The 17,500-nt window shown below is 34.3% G+C and overlaps 1 protein-coding gene across 1 annotated transcript in view; it reads left to right on the forward strand.

Annotated features, from left to right (window-relative positions):
• LOC127935145 (rap guanine nucleotide exchange factor 5) overlaps positions 1-17,500 on the forward strand; it is a 49,987-nt gene that overhangs the window by 22,757 nt on the left and 9,730 nt on the right. Inside the window, exons 9-19 of the mRNA XM_052532754.1 lie at positions 2,642-2,770; positions 9,399-9,529; positions 10,029-10,129; positions 12,691-12,769; positions 12,918-13,062; positions 14,862-14,953; positions 15,595-15,625; positions 15,791-15,866; positions 16,945-17,094; positions 17,176-17,273; positions 17,369-17,491. Of these exons, the coding sequence (XP_052388714.1) occupies positions 2,642-2,770; positions 9,399-9,529; positions 10,029-10,129; positions 12,691-12,769; positions 12,918-13,062; positions 14,862-14,953; positions 15,595-15,625; positions 15,791-15,866; positions 16,945-17,094; positions 17,176-17,273; positions 17,369-17,491 (1,155 nt within the window). The remainder of the gene's footprint in view (positions 1-2,641; positions 2,771-9,398; positions 9,530-10,028; positions 10,130-12,690; positions 12,770-12,917; positions 13,063-14,861; positions 14,954-15,594; positions 15,626-15,790; positions 15,867-16,944; positions 17,095-17,175; positions 17,274-17,368; positions 17,492-17,500) is intronic.

Below are 17,500 nucleotides of genomic sequence, written 5' to 3' on the forward strand. Positions count from 1 at the left end.
TAAATTCCAATGTAAATATTCACATAAATTAATATCATGTGAAATTAGTTTACAGTGTACTGTTGTTGTTATTATTATTGTTGAACTGTATATTAGATATTATTATATAAAATATTTTGTTTAATTAATTAATACATTTTTTAAAATTACTTTAAATTATTACTTTTAAAGTGTATTATTTTAACAGGATTTCATGCAATATTGTTATATTAAGCAATATGTAAGATAATTTGTTTATCATATTTTTAATTAATATATTTAATTATTTATTAAAAAAATAATTTAAATAACTTTTTTTTTAAATAATAAATTTTAGTTTTCATGCAAAATTGCAGTTAAACCCTTTTCTTATTCTATTGTTGAATGAATTATTTATAATATATGCAAATATATTATTGTGATATTGTATATTAAAATATAATTATAAAATATATTTTTTTAATTATGGTTATTAATTTACTTACATTTTTATTTTCATTTAGTTTTCAGTTAAATCCTCGAGTTGCACCAGCACAGGAAAACTATATTAAAAATATTGTTACATATAACATATGCTGTATATCATTGCCATTATCATATTGTATTAATTATTTCCAGTTTGCGTGGATATTGCACAGATTTTTTAAATATTAAAATTATTATGCATAATGTTATTTTAAAAATAAAATTTAAACTAAAATTACACTTAAGTAGTTTAATTACAGTTTTACAAAACAATTTGATACATTTTTGATTAAGGTTTTAAATGTGTATTAGTTCACTTTGATGCAATATTGCAGTGAGTTCCAGTTAAACTCTCGAGTTTGCATTTTCAAAGAATATACACTGATACGAAACCATGTGACGCTAGCGCTGGAGTATTTTAGGGGTTGGGTTTATTTTAACGGTTAAAAGTGATGTTTTCCGTGATAAGCAAGCGCTGCTAATAGCATTATCACTGGTTCAATCTTAAACGTGGTCTCTGAAGCAGCTGCTGTCTCTAACAGTGTAGTACGATGTGTGTGTGTTTGGTCATGTGATCTTCATGATGAATATTTCAGCGTCAGTGTTACCGCTGAAGGAGCACAGAGTTTATCATGACATATTCATGAGCGCCGGCTTGTGTTTCTCCATCTCTGTTCTTCTGAATGGCTGTAGGCTGTGTTTTCTCAGCGCTGTGTGTCTGTGCCAGACTGGGAGGGTTGTAGCTCACAGGAAACCTGCCGTGGTTTCAGCCAATCCAAACACAGCGCTGAGTAAATAAACAGGGCGGGCACTGGACTCTGATGATAAGTTTATCTCTGTGTGTGTGTGTGTGTGTGTGTGTGTGTGAGAGAGTGTGTGTGTGTGTGTGTGTGTGTGTGTGTTCAGGATCAGAGTTTTAAAAGCCCATTGTTCACTATTTCACTAGTGCCAGTGTAATCATAGGATTCTCCATTATAGTATTTATTCAGATTTTAAATTAGCTTTTATTTTTATATTTTATTTTAATTAGTAATTTTGTAATGTGCTTTTGTCATTTATATATATATATATATATATATATATATATATATATATATATATATATATATATATATATATATATTCAGTTTATTTTTTGGTAAATGTAGTATTTATTTTTTATTAAAAATATTTTATATAATAAAAAAAGGTATATATTTCAGTTAGTTGCCAAAGCAACATTTCTGATTTGTAAGTTTCTAAGTGTAAGTTTTTCATCTTATAATATTAATATTATTACAAACATATTTAAACAAAATAGAGACAAAGCTTTATAGGAATTTTTTTTCATATTTACAATATTGACAAGGTGCAAAATACTTTGAGTACAGGAAAAACAATATTACAATATTAAACACTATAATTGTACATTTGTATATTTTTTTAAGCTTGCTTTAGGATTATTATTTATATAATAGTATAGTTTAATAATTATTAATAAATTGAATAAGCCTTTATTTTAATTTTTGTTTTCAGATTTATTTTAAGTGCTTTGGTAATTGTTATTATTTTTAGTTTTTGTTAATGTTTATCTATATATTTAAAGACATTTTTTTATTTCAGCAATTCTTGTATTTCAACTTTAAAATTGATTATTTTAGTTAGTCACAAAAAGCAACATTTCTATAGTATTCTTATCTTATTTTATTTATTTTTTGTGAACAATTATGTGGTGGCCAGTATTATTTATGTACTATTATAGTTTTATTAATATTTTGAATTTTTGATTTGAGTTTTTTTTTAATTTTTGTTTAAAAATTTTTTATATAGTTTTACTTATTGACAATAATACTGGTGTTTTTATTAAAAAAAATTTTTTTTTAACAACCTGTTACTTTTAGTAAATAAGTAATCTGACGTAAATACAAGTAAAAATAAATGTAACTACGAAATATGATTAAAAGTCCTAAAAGCAGTCAAAGTCTCTCTAAGGTGTGGATGCTGTCATTCATCTGTCCCCGCCTCCTTGTGGGGGCGGAGCCACACAGACAGGCCCCTCCCTCTCTCTCTCTCTCTCCCATGCGTTTAGAGTTTCTTCCAGTGGAAACTCTCACAGATGAGTGAGCGAGAGGATGTCTCTCACACAGTAAAGCGAGCGCTCGTGATGTCGTGGGATTGTGGACTGAAGTATCTGTTTTCTCTTCCTCCGGTTCTGCAGCAGGCGGGCGTCTGTGCTCTCCGGGCTCCGGAGGACTTCTCCCGGCTGGAGGTGGTCCAGCGTCTGGCCAAAGACGGCTGTCGCTTCCTCCAGAACCAGAACTACCGGCTCCCGGACCGCTCCGCTCAGGTAGGACAGCCCTCGCTCGCACCTGAGCCTGTTGGCATGGCAACAGCAGGTCAGGGGTCACGTTAGGAGGTCAGGTGAGGTGTATTTGAGATGCATGTAAAACACTTCTCAAGTCCTGTTTACTAATGGTGAGGCACTCTTAAAAATAAAGAAGCAGAAAGAGTTTGATAAGCTGATGTCACAGGCAAATAATACTATAAAAAATACTATTAATAGTAGTATTTTCCCCATTGTATGCATGCAAATTTATCTTGTTAAATAATTATTTGCAGTAAAAATAATACGGTATAGCTATATTATTATTATTTTTTACACCATTATATTCATGCAAATTGATTTTGCACAATAATTATTTGCAGTAAGAATAATATGGTATAGTTATTATTGTTGTTGTTTTTATTATTAATTTTTTTTAATCACTGTATTCATGCAATTTTATTTTGTATTTATATTTGCAATACATTTTAAATAATAATAATAATATCTTTCAAATGTATTCTTATTCACACCACTGCATTCATGCTAATTTGTTTTGCTAAATAAATAATTGCAATATATTTTCAATATTTATAATGTGTAAAAATAATAAAAGTGTACAGGCATAATAATAATACTAATAAAAAAATATATATTATTATTTACAATAATGCATTCATGCAAATTAATTTTGCTAAAGTAAATCGTAAAAAATATTTTCTTGTTTTTTTTTTTTTTGGACTGCCTAACTTAAAATGCTATTTGTTTTTCACTACTTAAGTCTAGTAATTGTGCAAATTATACATGAAATAAGTGATTTGCTTTATCTGTGAGCACAGAGTTGTGTTATCAGTATCTAGGAACCTCTGCAGAACCTGAAACAGCAAAAGCTTTATATCTCCAACACACTGTAAAGCACAGAACTGATAAGAAGGAGGCACTGGTGAAGTTTTATGTTGAGGAGTGTGTCGTGTGTGAGATGATGATCACAGATCTGAGAGTCTTCTGTTAATCACAGTGTAACCTGAGCCTCGCTCATGCATCAGCGTGGCTGGACTTGTCATCTCTCTGTGTGTCTGTCAGGGAGTCCTTGTTTCCTCCGATTAATCATTTCTCATGAATAAAACCTCTCTTAATCTGTGTGACTGAGCCTCGTGTGTAAAGTGAGTTTGGACCCCCTTGGGTTTAGAAAACACTTGATTTTTATCTAAACATTTAATATTCTAACTATAAATTGCAACTAAGAATGTTCTTAACGTAAAGGCGTTGTTGTGACCGGCTGCAGATCTTTCGGTAAACGCCCACTTTTCACGATCCAATCAACTCCAGAATGGTAAAATCAAGCCCCGCCCCTTAAAACTCAGGTTCCGCCTCTTTTTAGTCTCATTTTCTGTTTTCTCTCAGACATGCATCACTTTAAGGAATGCAATATTAAAATTTCAATGTTATTTATATACTATTATATTATGTATTGATATTTTAATAAGCGTTATTTTTATTTTTCAGTTTTCTATTTAGTAAATTTGTCATGCATGTTTGTAATTTGTATTAGTTTTTTTCTGCATTTCTGTTTATTTGTAACATTTTTGTATACGGTAGATATCAGTATTAATTTACTATTTATATACTATTATAGTATTAATTCACATTTTGAATTAGCTGTTATTTTTACATTTTCAGTTTTCATTTTAATTTTCGTGCAAGTTTTATGTGCTTTTGTTATTTTCATTATTTTCTTTTTAACTTACATCTTTTGTATAAATATCAATGTTAATTTAGCATTGTTTATATAATATTATAGTACTATTTATTCATATTTTGAATAGCCTTTAATTTGAATATTATTTACAATTTTGTCAATTTTGTTATGGGCTTTAAATATTTTTATAATTATTATACATTTTCTATTTAGATTTAATTTTGTATAAGTGTATTAATATCAATGTTAATTTAGTATGGTTTATATATTATTTAAGTATGCATATTTTGAAATAGCTTTTCTATTTAAGTTTTTTTTTATATATATATATATAATTTAAGTTTTAGTCATTTTTACATTTCATCTTAATCTTATTTTATTCCAGTCAGTTCCCAAGGCAACATTTTTAATTTTTGCTTAATATCAAACCTACAAAACCAAATCTTATTTAATTTCTGTTAACAAAAAAGTTTTTTAATAGTTGTTGCTTTAGTTTAAGTTAAGAAAAGCATATATATATATATATATATTATATATATATTAATACCATTTTATATCTACTGTGAGTGGCACTTCCAGTCTTCACTTGTCTGTAGCAAAATAATGCCATTTATTTTGATTGACAAGTGAAGTCAAGAGTAAAACTATCATCCTGAAAGAAAGAATACCAACATCTTTCTGTAGCGTAATGTTCTCCATTCCTTCTGAAAGAGATAAAGTTCTCCAGATCCCTCAGGAACCGTGACATAATACAGCACATGTTTGATTTGGCCAGAAGTGTTGCATTGTTTCTTTTCATGAATGTGTGGTTTTAGGCCTGGAGACGCAGAGACTGAAGAAGAGCTTCGTTCATTCATCTTTTCCTTAAAGAGATCTCCACGCAGCCCTTGTACTCAAATCATTATATAAAGGGATTTCCTTCAGGAGCAGGGCTGGAGCCGTGACTTTAGGTGGAGTTTGTTTGGTGTGTTTCGCTCCTGTTGCATTGTTTAGAGGAAAGATCGCGTCCTTTGGTTTTTACGGGTTCATGGGAGTTTTCTGTGTAACTTTCTGGCATGATTGAGGAAACAGCACACACACACACACACACACACACACACTATCGCTCTCAGTGCAGGAACGCAGGAAGGGAACAGTGAGTGCTTCCTCTCTCCTTTCCTGTCCTCTCTTCGTGAGCGCTGGACGTCAGCGAGGTCTCTGGCCTGCTTCTCCACCCAGCGTGAGAACGAACATCAACCCCTGACCACAGGACAGGTGGAGACTTAAACACACACCTCTGTCCCGCTGATGATCTATAACTGCAGCTCACACACTGTAACAACAGCTGCTCAAGCTAGTGACGCTTTCTTGGGAACTAAAATATGCTTAAGGAGTATTAAAACAGGCATTTGACGATGCAATTAATTCTTAATAATTAATTAATAATTAATTCTGCTCATCAAGGCTGCATTTTATTTGATCAGAAATATAGTAAAAATTGCAAAATATTATTTAAATTTAAAACATCTGTTTTCTATGTGATTATCTGTTAAAATGTAATTTATTTCTGTGATGCTCTGCTGTATTTCCAGCATCATTCCTCCAGTCTTCAGAGTCACATGATCTTCAGAAATCATGAAAATATGATGATTTACTGCTCGAGAAACATTTCTGATTATTATCAATGGTTAAAACAGTTGTTCTGCACAAATATGTTTGTGGAAACGGTGATATATTTTATTTTTCAGGATTCTTTGATGAACAGAGAGTTCAAAAGAACAGCAATTATTTGAAATAGAAATCTTTTGCAACATTAGAAATGTCTTCACTGTCACTTTTGATCCATTTAATGCGTCTTTGCTTAATAAAAAAATTATTTCTTAAAATATATTTTGCATGGTAGTATAGTTAGTGCTTTAAATAAAATAAAAAAATATATAATTAGCCATTAAAACCTGAAATGGATTGTATAATAATTTATGAAATAGATAAAAACATAAATAAATATATTATTAAATATATTGTGGCCTTTTATTAAAAATATATATGAGATTTGCTAAAGATTGCATTTAACTTTTTTTATTAAAATAAACGTTTTTCTTTTTTTTTTTGATTTTTAAATCCTTTTTTTCTACTGAGACCAGGTAATATCAGTTGTTGTTGTTTTTTGGTTTGGTAAAGCAAGATTTAAAGATTTTGGTTTTGAATCTCAGGGAATGCATAAACTGATAAAATGTGAACCCTGAATGCTTTTAATAAAAGCATCTGCCAGATGCACAACTGTACTGTAAATGTAAGACTGAGAGGAAGAAGAGATCAGGTGATGAGGTAACGTCCCGGAGAACCATGGATGGGGTTTTCCTACAGGAAGCGTGCGGTGGGAAGCTCTGGTTTCATGCGTCTGTAGTAATCTGATGAGGTTATGATATAATCGGGTTGAGCTGCTGGTTCTGGGTGAGCGCTGGACCATCATTATCTCATTATCAGCCTGTGGTTACAAAATGACGCCAAACATTATAATTGACTTTCTTGACCAGATTCAGCATTACAGGCTTTTTTAATGTTATTACTTTATTATTGTGTTCCTGCAGATCCTATGAGACTCTAATAATTCACAATGTACCGCTTCTGTTACGTAATGCTCTCACTGGAAGAAATGCATCTTTGGTGCTTTGAGGTTTAAATGCGTGCACACATAAGAGCAGTACTCAGCATGTTGATTTTGGAAAGGCTCTAGAGGAACAACATGGTCAAAGCAGATCAACTATTTGTTATCGTTTGCATCGCCAGCTTTTTTTTTCCCAGCAGCATTCGTCCTGGTGTTTGTTAATGTAGGTGTTTTTCCATGGAGTTGCGTAACTGCTGTAAAATCTTTATTAGTGTTGCTTTTTCTAAACACATTTGCAGGGAGGAGCCATCTGATATCCACGTTTGCTTTGGAGCGTTCCGGGAATGTTTGGGAAACATTCCGTGTTTGTTTTCGGCTTTGAATAATTTTGCGGTCAGACTGGGAGTGTTTTTGGAATCTTCATCTTTTTTTTTAATTCCGGTTAAGTTACAGAGAATTCCGAGGGGGTCGTGATGTTCATTAGGAGGTCAGAGGTCATGTTTGTGTCTTGTCTGTTCATCTGTTTCCCGTCCCGGCGGTCTGATGATTGACAGGTGCCTCCTGCGGCGTCCCAGCATCCTTTGCTCCACAGGAGGGCGTCTGAGTGACCAATCATCCCTCACTCACAGTCTCGCAGGCAGCAGACTCTCGACTGGAGGTCGTTCGGCGATGAAGGAGAGTTTTAGTTGCTTGATGCTGTATATTGTTCCAGAACATTTTGTCCAGGGTTTTGAACCAAGCCGAGGATGTTTGCGTCGATTGCATGAAATGCTTGCTTTTTCATTTTTTTTGTGTGTGTGTATTTATTAAAGAGGAAAAGAAGTTGGTTGGAACATATTTGAAGGACTTGTTCTGTTTAAATAGCTAAGTGTTCAGTTTACAACTCAGACGCCAAATCAGCACAAGTGAAGTTAGGCTCATGAAAGCGGTCAGGAAGAGGAGACTAAATGTGACCCTGGAGTCTTGAGTCAATTTCTCTGAATTGAGATTTATACATCAACTGAAAGTTGAATAAATAATATTTCCATTGACGTATGGTTTGTTAGGATAGGACAATATTTGGAGGAGATGCAACTATTTGAAAATCTGGAATCTGAGGGAGCAAAAAAAACTAAATATTGAGAAAATCATCTTTAAAGTGTCCGAATGAACTCTTAGCAATGCATGATGTTACTAATCAAAAACTATGTTTTGATGTATTTACGCTTGGAAATTTACTAAATGGACTTTACATAATATCTTAATGATTTTTGGCATAAAATAAAAATCTATAATTTTGACCCATACAATTTGATTTTCATGATTAAATATGACCCAGACATTTCTTTGAATTCCACAGATTATTTAAAATGAGCACTTATTCAAGGAGAAATTAAATTAATCAATAAATTAATATTATGTTTTATTAATAAAGTGCCAGTAAAGACATTTATAATGTTACAAAAAAAATATTTTTCAAATAAATTATTTATTTTTCGTCAAAGATCATGGTTTCTGTGATAAAATGAAGCAGCACAACTGTTTTCAACACTGATAATATTCAGAAATGTTTCTTGAGCAGCAACTCAGCAGATTAGAATGATTTCTAATTGATGCTGAAAATTCAGATTTGATCACTGGAAGAAATTACATTTTAACAGATATTTACATAAAGAACAGTTATTCTAAACGGTAAAAACATTTCAAAATATTACAGATTTTACTGAATTTTTTATAATAAAAAAAAGCTCTTTGTGAGCAGAAGAGACTCTTTCAAGAACATAAATCTTTTTAATGAGTTCAGAGCTAACAGACATGTACTAAAAGCCTCAAAACTCCAATTTAAATTCCACGAGGTCGTTATTTTGGGGCATATTTTGTGTCATCACGTATTCTCATTTCTTTAGAAATGGTGTTAAACTTGAACCCTTGCAGAAGTGACTGGAGGCAGTTCAGTTCAGAGTCGAGCATGTCATCACCCGTCTGACTCCGCCCCCTGCTCCCAGACAGACAGACGCTCATGTGTGGGCGGAGCTTATGACCTCACTCACCTCTAAAGGTGTTCAGTCAGAGATTGAGTCACTTCAGCGGATGCTCTCTTGGCATCAGTCACAGATGTGCCGTCATCGTTTTGTGCATTTGAACCATTAATGCTGTGTGTGTGTGTGTGTGTGTGTGTGTGTGATATTCCTAATCCTTTTCCTGCCTTTCATCTTCCTCAAACACTGTTGTCCAGACTCGTCTGAAAGTGCACAAACACACTCAAACATGTCAAATGTTTTTGAGTGTACTATTTCTTTAACGTCTATTTAAGTCGGACAACCGCTGTGTTTTGGTGTGTAACTGATTCGTGCTGATTGTGAACCGGTTGTGTGTCGTTCTCTCAGGCGCAGGGCGAAGGTGCTGTGCGCGTCTGTCTGAAAGAGAGAGGTCAGGATGTACTGGTCCTCCAGAGAGTCCCATCAGATCCTGCGTCTCCTCAAACAGCCGGAGTCAAAGACGAGGACGGAGACAAGAGGTGAGGCCACGCCCCCTTCATTTACATATCCTTAAGCACCGTCCCTCCTCCAATCGGTCGCTCTCTCTCGAACACATTCCTGATGTTTGCTTCCTCGTTACAGCTTCAGGAGGATCCGCTGACAGCTTGTGTGTGCATGTTTCTTAAGATGTGTTTGTGTGCGATCTGTGCGTTTCGCTGCACACAGAGTGTTTTCAGGTCGGTGTAAGTCTGTCCAGGAGTCGATGGACCGCCAGACTCTTCTGAAACTCAGACCCGTCACACTTGTGCAGGCGGAGGAGGATGAAGACTGGGAGCACAGCAACACGTTTGACATCCCTCACTTCCGTTACATCGATGAGGACGAGGATGAGGATGAGGATGATGATGAGGATGAGGATGAGGATGAGGATGGTTGTGTTGTAAACAGACGCCGCTGGAGCGACTCTTGTTGGACGTGTTCCTCCTCCTCTGAGAGCGAGTACCCATCCGAATCTTCCTCTTCTGCTGTGTCCCGCAGGTACAGGGTGGTGTCCGGGACGCCTCAGAAGATCCTGGAGCACCTGCTGAGTGACCTGCGTCTGGACGAGCTGCAGGGGGCGACGGAGAGCAAAGAGGCGGGTGAGTGACAATCTGACATTCGGCTGTGATATTATCAGATAACAATGCATTTTAATTCATCAGAACTTCATTCGTTTGATATAGATAGTGCAAGATTTACTATACTAGATAACTTATTCTTCAACTTATACTTAAATTATATTACATATGAAATACATTTTTATTTCTAATAAAAAAAAGTTAAATAATTTTTATAATACAGAATAATAATAATTTAAATATCTTATATAAGAACTGTTTTATTACTATTTTACGTTAACATAAGATAATGAATTTACAATAATTATAATCATTACAGTTGCAATACAGTAAATGTATATTTTAATGCATATTTCTATCTTTCTATCTGTTTAATCTATCGGTCTGCATAACATATATATTAATTTATATTATTTATATTTTAATAATTAATTAATTTATACACACACACACACACAAAAGTAAAAATATAATATTAATGCATATATTTTTAATTTTATATATTAATAGTAGTGTATCATATAATATGTATTATATAAACTTAGTACACAATATAATATACATACATATATACGTTTATAATAAATATTTTAATATATATTTTAATAATTAGCTAATTATATTATATACTTAATATTAGATAATACATTATATATTATTATATTGTATACGAAGTATAAATAATACATACTATATAAAATACTAAATGATATTAAGTAAAAAATAATGATCTTTGTGGCCAGTGTTCAGGTGAACTCTTATCAGTAATTCAGCGCGTGGCGTGTCAGAACGCCTCTGTCCTCAAACACGTCAAGAATGCTTTGTTTCTTAACGCCGATGGGTTTCTTTTGCTTTCTGGTGTGACTTCTGAGGATGTTTCAGAAGTTGTGCATGCAAAACCTTTCAAAAGACCTTTTATGCATGCAAAAGCATCATTATTCAATGAGTGTGTATGCATTCTGATAGCAAGTGTGTGTTTAGTTTCTGATGCTCGGATGAGGTTATTTAGTCAATGCAATGCAATATCTAATCCAACATGCAATGCAAATTCACAGCAGTTTCTCTGTAAGTCCTCTGCAGTGAAGTATAGTCTCGTTTAAAAGTTCACATGCATTTAACTAAAAGTTTTTAGTGTTTGCATTGAATCAAAGACCCCAAATACAGAGAAAATGCTGAGTGCAATGTGAGGTTTCACCGAACCAGAGAAAAGCAGCAGGATAATGGGTTTTTCTGTGTGCATGCGTGTTTGTGCATGTGTATATTTAATGTATGAGTGTAATTCAATGACCCTTGTGTTTTGTATAACACACCCAAAGGCCATAAATTATCCCGGCAGTGCAGTGCATCCTGGGTAATTACCGGTGTGTTGGCAGCTGTGTGTAGCATTAAATGAGCTTCAAGCCAACAAAAGGAGAGAAAGACTTTGTTAAAACCCAATAGTGTGAGTTTTACCTCAAGCGCATGTGTTTTTGGGGTGGTTTCTCATCAGACACTCGCTGATATTAGATTAGATTGGTTTTAAACGGTGAACGCTTAAGCAGCCTGGTGATGATGTACAGTGAAATGTCAAGCGGGGAAGAATAACTCTGTTCAGACATGCGTCGCTGTTCGGTGATAATTGTTCAGAGACTCGCTGTGCTGCTGGAGTCAGAGGCGTCAGGGGTGTTTCAGAAGAGACCTCATCAGAAATCATCAGGAGTTTGAACGAGAGTCAGATCGAGCGGCTTTAACAGCGAGTGATGGGCTCAGTCTGACGCAGAAACTTGATCAAAGTCTAAACTTTACAGGTATTAAAAGAAGAAGAGATGATCTGAAGGAAATGTTTTGGTAACAACATACATTTGATTACAAGACACACTGCATATCTTTACACAATATGTACTGTATGTAAAAAAAAAATGTAATATGTAAGTGTAAAAAAAACAATTTTTTGTATTTTTATAATTTTTATTCAAAGCTATTATTTTTTGGTAAATTTATCTATTCATATTTTATACAATGTTAACAAAAATTTTAATCTATTTGTTATATTTTAATTATTTAAATATAATATTTGGGACTGTGTTTATATTATATATATTAACAAATAATTTATATTTATGTATTTAAATATTTTTTTTAGAATTATTTTTTTTGCAAGTGGATTGAATTTATTTATTCAATATATTTTATATTTATGTACTATTTTCATTACATTTATATATATAAATGTATATATTTAACACAATATTAATGCATATATATTACATATATAATATAACATTTATAATAAATATTTCATATTTGTATAAAACAAAATCTATTGAAGACTCTCTTGGTGCTTTGGAGTGAAAATGTTTTAATAGTGACATTTAGGAGCTGACTTGCATATTCATATTCATTAGTTTGGAGTCTGAGCAGAGGTTTTGGTCTTTGTCTGAAGTTCAGATCCATCTAATATCATTGAGAGGTTTGGTGAAGTAACTTTCCCTCAACAGGAAATGCAGGATGAGTTTTGATCCAAACTCTTAGTGAGGCATGTGTGATCACTCAGCACTAATGAGTCTTCCAGGAGAGTGTGTTAATACCTTCATCTGTTTCAGAGACACTTCTGGACGACTTCCTGCTGACGTATCTGGTGTTCATGTCCACCAGTGAGCTGTGTCAGGCGCTGCTGGGACAATATCCTTCAGATCGCACCAAACACAGCCATCCAGAGCCTTTCACACACTGTAGATCATGTAGAGACTCAGTGTGTTTGATAACTGAGCTGAAGCCGTGTGTGTGTGTGTGTGTGTGTGTGTGTTGTTGGTCTTTAACTGGATCTCACCTACTGTACGAAGCGCTGTCGGGGGAAGGAGGAGGGGAAGGAGGCCCTCTACAGGAAGAGGAAGGTACTGCACCTGGTGTCTCAGTGGAGCACGCTGTACAAGGACTTCCTGCGAGACGAGGAGAACGTCAAGCTCTTCATGAAGGTCAGAACACAACATCAGGCTTCAGGGGAATCTGTGTTTTACTGACAGGATTTGATAACAGTGGCAACATCTGTTTTTAACATCGGTCATCTGATCTGTGTTTTCAGAAGAGGATATGATGGAGCGAAACGTGTGCGATGATGGTTAATGCATTGATGATCATAAGCAAAAATGTGTAAAATAAGCACGTATTACAAGATGTGTTCAAATGAAAAAATTGTTTTTACTTAATATTAAAAAAAAAATGCAAGTCTGTTTTTAAAAATGATATTTAATATAAAAAATATTATTTTAATATTTTAAAATATTTTTTTCACGACGGTCAGTGAAAGTTGTACCAGTATTTAACATTTTCATTTTTTTTATTTAGATTACTTTATTAATATATTATTGTAATATTTTAAAAACTATTTTTTTATAAACTGTCAGTGATATTTTACTTGCACAATAATTACTTATATTTCTATTAATGTTTTTATAGATATATAATATTTTTATATATTTTTTTATATATAAAATGTAAGACTGTCAGTGATATTTTACACTATATTGATTAAAAATAAAAAATGATTTCATGTTTATATTTGTATATGTTTGAATATTTGAATCCAAAACTGTCAGTACAGTATTTAATCAAACATATTGTAGATTTATTATTATTGTTTTATATTTAGATATTTATATAATATATAATAACTTTTATTCAAGACTGTCATTATTGTTCTCTTAATGCATTTGTGTACTGATATCATCTAGCGTGCACTGAGGGAATGCACACTATTATAGGGTACATCCCCAGTGCATGCTGGGTAATAAACTGCTTGCAAGGTCAAAACACACATCAGTCGGCATCCAAACGTGTTTTTCTTCAGAATTCTGCTTTTATATAGAGAGAAGGAAATGTGATTTTAATAGGGTTTATTACACAGTTGTATATGTTTAACTATGAGCACACAGGGCTCCAAGCTAGTGTTTGAGTTAGTGGTGATTACTGTTGATTTCTATTGTTTTGCTTTAATAAATGCAGTTACTAATAATCTTACATGTTTATTTCTTCATAATGCACATTTGACAGTAAAGAGCTGAGATGCATATAAAATGTACTTTTATTAACAACAGTAACGTGCTAAATGTAGTTTATATATGGAAAAATGTTTATGTTCTACTCTTATTTAATGTACCGTTTTTCTTTATAGCATGCTTTACTTGCTTTATGTGTGATTCATTATTATTAGCTATAACTAAACTAAAATATTTTTGTTAATTTTTAAATAAAATAGTTCAATTTAATTAAGTTAAAACATGTTTAAGGTAAAATAATTAATTAATGATAAAATAAAATAAAATAAAATAAAATAAAATTAAATTAAATTAAATTAAATTAAATTAAATTAAATTAAATTGCTAAGAATTCATTTAGACAACTTTAAAGATCTCAATATTTAGATTTTTTGGCATCCACAGATTCCAGATTTTCTAATAGTTGCATCTCCTCAAAATATTGTTCTCCAAACAAACCACACATCAACAGGGAGATGATTTATTCAGCTTTCAGATGGTGCATAAATCCCAATTTTGAAAAATTGACACTTAAGACTGGTAAGGTTTTGTGCGCAGGGTCACAAATGTGATACAGTTGTATCAAACCTTTGCATTTTATATTATTTTATTAATTTATACATTGCATTAGAAGGCAGTTCTGCCGTAAAAAAACTTGTTGTTACACATTCATCCCAACGGCAGAAGTTACTGATTCTGATCAAGCACTAATGTAGATCTCTCTTCTTCTTCTTGTGCAGACGCTGTATCGATACGTGCTTGAAGACGTCTATGAGTTCCCCTCGCTGGAGAGAGACCTGAAGGAGTTTCAGAAGCTTCTGCGACGGAGACAGTGAGACACACACACACACACACACACACACACACACACACACACACACACACACACACAACCACACACACACAGACACACACACACAGACACACACACACACACACACACACACATACATACACAGACACACACACACACACACACACAGACACACACACACACACACACACACATACATACACACACACACACACACACACACACACACACACACACACACTCACACACACACACACACACACACACATACATACACAATATGAACTCCAACACTTCTAGTTAATATAAATGTATTTAATGTCTCAGTCATTTCTCAAGGACAGAAATTAGATTAAATATAGAGCAGATCAACCTTAACTCTCATATAAATGAATTATACGACTCTATAGTCTGTTTTTATTTCTTCTAATGAACTTTTGGGAGAAAGGTCTGCGACAAACATCTGAAAATATTGATAGTTGTGTCTCCTGAGCTGTAAAAGAGCAGTTCTTAAATCATTCAGTAAATCTCAAGATTTGGCTTTCGTCATGGCTTGAATAAAAAAGCAACATTTGACACATTTCTACAGCCGTGAAGGTGAAGGTGTCTCTAAACCGCTCTCTCTCTCTCTCTCTCTCTCTCTCTCTCTCTTTTCTCAGTACGCTGGACGACTATTCTCCACACCAGAAGGTGACAGAGAATTTACCCAAAAATTAACATTTCGTAAACTGAAAAAAATTACTTGACAACTAAATATTCTCACAAAGATGTATTAGAGATGAAAATAAAATATATTAGTTATTTTTAGATGATATAAGAACGGGAACGCTGATCTAATGATCTCTGTGGTTCCAGAATAAAGCTGTGTTCCAGCAGCTGAGTCTGAAGGAGAACAGCGTCTCTCTGCGAGGATCAGTCCAGAGTAAAGACGGTAACACAGACAGGGGTCTCTCCAAATATATACTGACTTATTAGAAACCAAAGCTGAACTATCATCTACAGTCAAAGTTTGAAAAAATATATGTATTTTAATTATATATTTGAATATACAAACCCAAATTTTGGTATAATCTAATCTAATAGAATGGAATAGAATATACATTGATATATATTATACAAATTCAAATTTTTATATTTTTTATAATATATTTTATTTTTTATTACATTGATGAGAATTTGTGGGAAAACATGCTTATTATTTATTATGTATAGAGTATGTAACATTTAGCAAAAAATTAAAATAAAATAGATTTTTCTTAATGCATTTATATATAAATATATATATATATATATATATATATATATAACTGTCTCTCATAATAATGATAATAATAATAACTCTGTGTGTGTGTGTGTGTCTCTCTCTCTCTCTCTCTCTGTGTGTGTGTGTGTCTCTCTCTCTCTCTCTCTCTCTCTCTCTCTCTCTCTCTCTCTCTCTCTCCGTGTGTGTGTGTGTGTCTCTCTCTCTCTGTGTGTGTGTGTGTGTGTCTCTCTCTCTCTCTCTCTCTCTGTGTGTGTGTGTGTGTCTCTCTCTCTCTGTGTGTGTGTCTCTCTCTCTCTCTCTCTCTCTGTGTGTGTGTGTGTGTCTCTCTCTCTCTGTGTGTGTGTGTGTGTGTCTCTCTCTCTCTCTCTCTCTCTCTCTCTCTCTCTCTCTCTCTCTCTCTCCGTGTGTGTGTGTGTGTCTCTCTCTCTCTCTGTGTGTGTGTGTGTGTCTCTCTCTCTCTCTCTCTCTCTCTCTCTCTCCGTGTGTGTGTGTGTGTCTCTCTCTCTCTCTGTGTGTGTGTGTGTGTGTGTGTCTCTCTCTCTCTCTCTCTCTCTCTCTCTCTCTCTCTCTCCGTGTGTGTGTGTGTGTCTCTCTCTCTCTCTGTGTGTGTGTGTGTGTCTCTCTCTCTCTCTCTCTCTCTCTCTCTCTGTGTGTGTGTGTGTGTCTCTCTCTCTCTCTCTCTCCGTGTGTGTGTGTGTGTGTGTCTCTCTCTCTCTCTCTCTCTGTGTGTGTGTGTGTGTGTCAGTGATGTGTCGTGTGTACGTGAGCTGTGATTCGTATCTCAGTGTCCGGGTGAAGCCTGCGGTCGTGGCTCAGGAGCTGCTTCACATCGTCTCTCAGCGCATGGAGCGATCCGAGGACGACATGATGCTGCTGGTGCACACGTACAGCGGAGGTCCATACACACACACACTCTCACACACACACACACTGCTGCAGTCACACACACACACTGACCCTGTCCTCCGTCTCTCAGAGAAGCGTGTTCTTCAGCCTCATGACAGTATTTACTCCGAGTCTCTGGAGGCTCCTGGTCGACTGATCGCGTGTCGCAGAGACCTCAGCGAGATCCTGGTGAGACGCCTGCATTACGTGTTCATGTGTGTGTGACGTTACAAACGAGTCCTAACGCTGACGAGTGTGTGTGTGTGTGTGTGTGTGTGTGTCAGCCGCCGCTCACCGAGTGTCCAGAGCTGGGACAGAAGCCCGTCAGACTGCTGGGGATCAACACCTGGGACGTTTCTGTGGCTCTGACAAACTTCGACTGGAACCTCTTCAACTCCGTTCATGAGGTGAAGCTC

The sequence above is a fragment of the Carassius gibelio genome, chromosome A19 (genome assembly GCF_023724105.1).
Source record: "Carassius gibelio isolate Cgi1373 ecotype wild population from Czech Republic chromosome A19, carGib1.2-hapl.c, whole genome shotgun sequence".
NCBI lineage: Eukaryota > Metazoa > Chordata > Actinopteri > Cypriniformes > Cyprinidae > Carassius > Carassius gibelio.